We start from the raw sequence: 8,241 nt of genomic DNA on the forward strand, positions 1-8,241 counted from the left end.
ACACCAAAAGTCAATGATAAAACGGTATATGTGGGGTATTGCCGTAACCACATCAATGTCATTAAAAGTCTATTTCTCAAACTGATAAAACAGTTCCCATAACGAAAATTTCTTACTCTTGGAGAAATAATAGTTAATAAATTTTCAAACGTTTCCACAGTTTCCCCAGAAACCATCCAAAATTCAAAAGGTCTGTCTGATAAAATTCTGTACGGATCGTTCGTAGATAGCGGTAGTGAAACCTCGTGTTCTAAAATCCTATTTCTGATTGAAAAATTATAAAACGGTAACGGCATCTTTAGACTTCTGAGATATGTTATAAGAATGTTCAAAATCATAAAAAAAGATGAATCATTTTCCGACTGAAAAGGTGGTACTGGCTGGGGTGGCAATAACATCATTCTGTACTGCAGGTACAGCAAGCAAATAAAAACGATCTGATCCCTCTCGTTCATTTTTAAGGATTGGAATTTCAAAATACATATAGATGAACATGTGTATATAAGTGAAGGCCAAAGAAATTCTACATGCAAACCTATGTTATACATCTATATATATTTGTTTGTATAAAAAAATAACTCGAAAAAAAATAACAAAATATCTTCCAATATTTTTTTAATAATCTAGTATATTTGCGCATTGAAACCGTATATTTTGGGATTAATTCAATTATCCTTTACTTAAACCTAGTCTGTTTCACCTTTGACCCGAACCATGCACGGACAAATTTTTTTTTTTTTTCTGTACTGACCAATGATGGACCTTTGCGACGATATTACCTATTTTCCACGTGTCCGTTTGACCATTTCGTTTCGATACTTCTAAGAGCATGGCTACTCCGACCAGAAAATCTCACACTGAAGTAAGCTTCATGGAACAACTGATAATATTTCGAGCCTACACCAAATCCAGATGTAATTGGAGTTTGGTATTAGACGAGGTAAAGAGGCAGCGTGACAAACTGCCGCAAGCTGCTATGGAGTTGTACGCGAGCACAGAAGGCCAAAAACTGAACAGAAGAATGGCGGACCAAGTAAGGAAGCTTACAAAAGATGGGATGACAATTTGTAATCCGGAATTAAAGAGGCTGGTCGAGGAGGTTAGGGCTATGGACAGCCGATATTCCCAAAAGTCCGATCCAGCGTCCAAAAGGGCAAACTTGAAAAGGGTATGTTAACTTAAGTATATTTTTTATTTGAATTTATCCATACATATTTCAAATTTCAAATCAAATTGCGTGAAAATATCATAACTGTATTTGGTGTTTTTCTAGTTAAATTAAGTTCCAAATTTTATTAATACTTGCACCATTTTTAGCACATCCAGCATTTTAACTTGGTATGTCCATTTGCAAATATACCATGCATATTCAGGAAAAAAAATAACATTAAGATACAAGTTATAACTTTAAATTAATATATTAGATTTTGCCTTAAAGATTTTTCCCGGAAAATAAGTATAGGGATTATAGAAGCTTACTTGAAAATTAGAGTAATGAGAATACAACAAAAATGTTACAATGTACAACATGACTCCCGGCAAAAGATTGTTTTTAATTTTAGTGGGGGTGACAATTATCAAATTATATATTCTGGCGCAATTGCAAGTGGAAATTTTGTTTTTAGTAAAGACAGAATAAATGAATTTATGCATTTGAATTTTCAAAAGTAATATGCCTGCTCTGTCCAACAAACAAAATGATCGATTTAAATATTCAACAAATAAATTGACTTTTAGCCACCCCCTCCTCCTATTCATCATAATATGAAACGTTCTTAAAAGAGCAGTATGTGCGTCGTTTCTAATTTTGGGGTGTTCGATTTATAAACGGAAATAATAATAAGAGTATGAACGAAAAAATATATTTTGGGTTTTCCAATATCGTGAAATTATTTTAAGGAGGGGGGCCCAGGGCTGATATGCATATAACTACCTAAGTTAAGATTTGTTCCGAACGGACGGATTTTTCTTCATGTCCTACGATAAAATAGTATTTTGACTGGATATCTTAAATTAAGTGGCTTTATTCATATCAGCCCGGCTGGTAATTTACCTATCAAATCCTATCGTTTTAGTTATAGTAAAAACTTCTGACCTTCAATCAAAATTTTTAATACTGTTTAGCGACACAAGTTTCGCACTTGCATTATATAAAAGTAAAAATATTTGGTATGATTTCTAATTGGACAACCACCATAGATGAAATGAGATGGCAGTAATCAGTTATTGGTCACTCTTGAGAAATTTATGTTAAAATCCTTTAGTTTGTCAAAACATGTACCGTTTAGAGAAAAAAATCAAATGAGAAAACTAATTGCCTTAATTTTATAGATGAAACGAAAAAACAAAATTAATATGAAGAGGCTGCAATTGACGAAAAACGCTCAAGCTAAAGGTTTCTAAATGACTTCGGACATGCAAGTTCAGAATAAGTCGTTTTTTAATAAGTTTCCAGCTTTTTAAAAACTGCGCTGAGACTTTTACTGCTTAAGCCTAACACCAAAACTTATGGACTTGCTTTCTTTGAGTCTCGCTAAAATGTACGCGAGAAGACTATTTGTATATCAAATTGTTATTTCAAAGCGTAAATTTGTTATATCAAATAATCTGTTTTTTTATGCCTCGTTCACACGGACATTTAATTCGAATTGAATCCGAATCGATTGCGAATCGAATTCGCTAATCGCGTTCTCACACTCTTCCTTTTTAATTCGAATTGATTTCAAATTGACATTTAAAAATAAAAAAACTAAAAAAAACAGATGAACAGTAAATTTCTCTCCTGTCATCATGACATTTGATACATAATATATATCCTTCACAATGAAATTTAAAGATTCAAGTAAACCAATCGCAACTTTCTTTCAGACGCTCAACGAATCGTACTCCGCTCAAGAGTTTTATACTTCATTAATTTATTACAACAAATGAAAATGTCTAAGGTGATCACCAAACATCAACAATTTATTACATCAATCTTATTTGGGTTTTTCATTTAACATATATTTATTTGTTAAAATATATCATATATTTATTTTTCTTTTTGTATTTGCAGCTCAATGTCAGTAAAGAGGTGGAGCGTGAAGTGGAGCGTGAAGTTGCAAGGATGAGCACGCCATTGCAGCAAGATGACACTCAAGATGACGGTCAAGAAGACCAGGTTGAAGAACCTCAACAAGAACCTCAACCGTCTGGCTTAGCAAACAGATTTACAGCGATACCTATTGCCGATAATGAGGATGAGGAGGAAGCTGTTCAGCCACCCCCAAAGAAAAAGGGTGCCATGGAAATGGCTAGGGACACGTATCAAGCATACCAAGACCACCTGGACAGACTCAGACCTATAGAAAACAAAATGGAAAGGTGTATGGACAAATACCTATCTTCATAATAAATGTTCTAAATTCTTATAAAATTTCTATATTATTTTACAGGAGTATACTGATATATAAAAAATGCTTATTCACCTTTATTATGCCTTGTTACGTCATTTTTATCTTTAGTTTGTTTTGATTTTAAATGTTATAGTGATAAATTGGTTTGAAAATACAATGTTATTTTAACCAAAGACTAAAATTTGCATTTGATAAAAAGAATGAATAAATTGTCGAACTGAAATCATTTCTTTATAATGCAAGAATTGCTCGGGTGTTACTTTTTGGTTTTCCTGTATTTTTTTTTTAACAAAGCAAGACTAATACATGTCTGCCTTGCTAGTGTCGATATTTTAGGTAATCTGATACTTTATTGTGCCTAGGATCTGATGTGGTGTGATTGCCAATGAGACGACTCTTCAAAGGAGACCAAATGACACAGAAATCAGAAAAAATGTCACAGTAAAGCCTTCAATAATGAGCAAACCCCATACAGCATAGTCGGCTACAAAAGGCCCCGAAATGACAAAAGTAAAACGTTTTACAATTCAAACGAAAAAAACAAACGTCCTAATTAACGTACATTTTTTTTTGGATACACAAATATGTAACACGGCACCAAACAACAACCACTGAATTACAGGCTCTTGACTTGGGACAGGCACATTTGAACGTAATGTGGCGATGTTACACAGGTTAGCGGTGTCCCAACCCTCCCCAAACCTGGAACAGTGGTGTAATAGTACATCATAAGAAGGTACTGTAAAAATCAGTTGAAAAAGGCTTACTTGTGGATATTCGGTCTCAACAGTATTTCGTGTACCTTGCGGGAACCAGCAAATATATTTGCTCTTCTCTTTATTTCATAGCAATGTTATACATATACATATATCGCGTTTAAAGCCAAGACGCAAAGATATGCTGATTGAGATTAACTTGGGATATTAAGTTTAATTGGTAATTTAAACTTAATTGATTTGTGTTGGACTTGTACCGAATTAGCTATAAACCATTTTGTTGATTGATATAGATGGTTACTTATTCAGTGTTAACTAGTTATAGAAGTCCCTGACCTATGAAGTGGAGCTATAGGATACTTTATTATATCTGTCTGTCTGTCTAGTCTGGATGTCTTGTCTGTCTGTGTCTGTCTGGTGGTCTTGTACGTCTGTCTGTTTGGTTTTCTGGTCTGCCTGTTTATCTAATGTGTCTGTCTGTCTGGTGGTCTTGTGTGGTTGTCTTGTCTATGTCTGTTTGGTTGTCGGTCTAGTGGTCTTGTTTGTGTGGCTGTCTGGTGGTCTTGTCTGTCGGTCTGTCTGTCTAATTGTCTTGTCGGTCTGGTGGTCTTATCTGTCTGTATATCTGTCTTTCTGTTGGTCTATCTGGTGTTATTGTCTGGCTGGCACATGTTCATGATAAAATCCAGATACATTTCGAATTTGTTTGGGTCTTATGAGTTTTACCGTGTAATTCTCTTATATGCTGGATACAATCCACGCTAGCCTGTGTCCACACTTATTTCAGTCGATATTTCGTAAACGTATTTACAAGAAGTTCTTTCCCAAAAAAATCCTTTGTCCAACCACAAGAGATGAATAGTCGATATCTAACAGTATTAACAATCAGAAAGCTAACTACCAGGGGGGAATAATGTTGATTTTAGGCAACTATTGGTTACCGTATGCTTTCAGTGTTATGCTTTACTTCAGACCCAGGGCTCAATTTCAGATTGCCTTATTTATGTACTGATTACAAAAAACAAACAAGAACTATATATCTTAATATAAGATATACGAAACATTTATATTTCCCAGCACTTTGCGTCCGTCGTCGTTAACTTTTACAAAAATCTTCTCCTCTGAAACTACTGGACCAAATTAAACCAAACTTGGCCACAATCATCATTGGGGTATCTAGTTTAAAAAATGTGTCCGGTGACCCGGCCAACCAACCAAGATGGCCGCCAGGGCTAAAAATATAACATAGGGGGTACAATCGAGTTTTTGGCTTATAACTAAAAAAAACAAACCATTTAGAGCAAATCTAGCATTGGAAAAATTGTTTATCAGGTCAAGATCTATCTGCCCTACAATTAACAGATGAATCGGATAACCCGCTGTGGGGTTGCTGCCCCTGAATCGGTAATTTTAAGTAAATTATACCGTTTTTGGTTATTATCTTGAATATTATTATGGGTAGAGATAAACTGTAAACAGCAATAATTTTCAGCAAAGTAAGATTTACAAATAGGTCAGCATGACTGAAATGGTCAGTTGACCCCTTTAGGAGTTATTGCCCTTTATAGAGGGGGGGCAAGGGGTTTAACTGTTATGCTGTTATGGGGCATTTTAATTCTTTGTTATCTGTTATTCTGAAAATATATTTACTGTTAGCTGTTATTGTCTTATTCTTTGTTAGCTGTTATAGGACTATTATCTATTTTGTTATCTGTTATTATGAGAATCTATTTGCTGTTAACTGTTATTGAAAATTGGAATGTTAGCATTTTGACAGCCAATCTTCCGTAGAAATTGAAGATAATTGAAAATGATTGTGATTTGAATGGATAATAGTCTAATTGGCACGCTTACCACATCTTCTTACAATGTATATCTATTGGGGGTCTTTCTACTGGTAATATCGAGTGGCCCTGTATTTGCAGAAGAATTTCAGTAACATACATCACATAAACATATTAAAATCAATTGGACCCAGGACCATTCCAGTATATATTATTATTATCCTTTGTAATAAATTCCGTTGTCTGTGAACATGTAGCATTTTGTACAAATTATAATTCACTTATTACTTGTACAATAACTTATAGTATGGATTTTGTTATAAAAAAAAGCATTGGTACACTCTTTAGATTTTTTTTATTCAATGACCACATAATAATTTTTATGCTGTACTATTACACCACTGTCCCTGATTAGGGGAGGATTGGACACCAACTAGCATGCTTAAGTTGACGCAGTCACATTCTGTATGTGCCTATTTCCAAGTCAGGAGCCTGGATTCAGTGGTTGTAGTTTGTTACTGTGTAACTAAGTTTCTCGTCAACTATTTTGTGGATAAATTAGGCAGTTAGTTTTCTCCTTTGAATTGTTTTACATTACTAAGTGGTATGGGTTTGAATTATGGCTTTGGGAATTATACAACATCTTTTTCTTTTAGCATTTATATTATAAGTGCTACTCCCTCTCTTTTCATTTACATGAAAGAGAATCCTGACCATCATATTTTTAAAAGCTATTTAACTGCTTCACATGGCGAAAATTGAAGCTCAGAAATCATTGATGCAAATAAAGATGTGTCTTCAGTTTAATTTTTCATGCATCTTATGTGAAATTATAGAATATGGAAAATTTGGGTACAGCATTGTAGAAGCTGTAGGATTTTTAAAAGGGTATTTGTCGAAAAATTAAACTGAAGACACATCTTTATTTGCATCAATGATTTCTGAGCTTCAATTTTCGCCATGTGAAGCAGTTAAAAAGCTTGGTGTTTCACTTGGTGTCATCCAAATTTTCACTAGGTCCAATTTCTATTATACTATCAGAATTGTCACTTGAGTCAATTTCTATTATCAGAATAACCATAACTGGCATGTGTGTGCCAGTTACATGTCCTGTCTCCACTGATCTGGGTATTTTTGTATTTTATAAGTAAGTTTTATCATGAGGTCATTAGATAAAAAAAAATATATTGTGCATCAATATTTTTTTTATTACGTGTAAAGTACAAATGTATATATATTGCTTTTCAGAAATAAAAAATCTAAAAATCAAATTGATAATAAAGTGTCACTGGCTGCACTACTTTCAAAAATTAAATAAAAAAACCTAAATCATTAAAAATTGATCCATCAAATGCCCTAGATTAAAAATATCCGTATATCAAAAACAGAAACTAGTAATTTCGTTCAGAAAAATTCAACATCCATACTATAACTTAATGTACAAGTTACGGAAAAAAATCAACCAAGGCAGAACTGCCTCAACGGCCGAAACGTTTTGTTTACACAAATTACATTTTTCTTGGTCCATACCACAAGTTATATACTAAGATCTACGAGTCATCTACTGGATTGGTCCTGGACAGATTTGTTTTCATATTTCATTTACTGTTATCTGTTATTGTCCCTTTTCCATTCCTTGTTATCTGTTTTTCACCAAATCAATTCACTGTTTTGCTGTTATGGGGACCCCCTTGCCCCCCCTCTTTATAGTCAATTTTTAACCATTTTTCGTAAATGTAAGTAATCTTTTACAAAAATCTTCTCCTCTGAAACCACTGTGTTAAATTAATCCAAACTAAGCCACAATTATCAATCAAGCTAGTTTTAAAAATGTGTCCGGTGACCCAGCCATCCAACCAAGATTGCCGCCACATCTAAAAATAGAACATAGGGGTAAAATGCAGTTTTTGGCTTATAACTCAAAAACCAATGCATTTAGAGCAAATCTGACGATAGGTAAAATCGTTAATCAGGCCAATATCTATCTGCCCTGAAATTTTCAGATGAATTAGATAACCCGTTGTTGGGTTGCTGCCCCTGAATTGGTAATTTTAAGGAAATTTTGCTGTTTTTGGAGATTTTCTTTACTATTATTATAGATATAGATAAACTGTAAACAGCAATAAAGTTCAGCAAAGTAGGATTTACAAAAATGTAAAACATGACAGAAATGGCTAATTGACCCCGTGTGGAGTTATTATTCTTTATATTCGATTTTCAACAATTTTTACTAACATTTCCTACTGAAACTACTGGATCGAGTTCATTATAAATAGAGATAATTGTAAGCAGCAAGAATTTTCAGTAAAGTAAGATGTACAAACACATCACCATCACCAAAACACA

The 8,241-nt window shown here is 33.7% G+C and overlaps 1 protein-coding gene across 1 annotated transcript; it reads left to right on the plus strand.

The window, feature by feature from the left end:
- Window positions 1–735: 735 nt before the first annotated feature.
- On the plus strand, window positions 736–3,472 carry LOC139527005 (uncharacterized). Its single transcript, XM_071322220.1, has 2 exons — window positions 736–1,168; window positions 3,056–3,472. The coding sequence occupies exons 1-2, from the start codon at window positions 830–832 to the stop codon at window positions 3,389–3,391; spliced, it is 675 nt and encodes a 224-aa protein (XP_071178321.1). The 5' UTR covers window positions 736–829; the 3' UTR covers window positions 3,392–3,472.
- The last annotated feature ends 4,769 nt before the right edge of the window (window positions 3,473–8,241 follow it).

Source organism: Mytilus edulis, chromosome 6, assembly GCF_963676685.1.
Source record: "Mytilus edulis chromosome 6, xbMytEdul2.2, whole genome shotgun sequence".
NCBI lineage: Eukaryota > Metazoa > Mollusca > Bivalvia > Mytilida > Mytilidae > Mytilus > Mytilus edulis.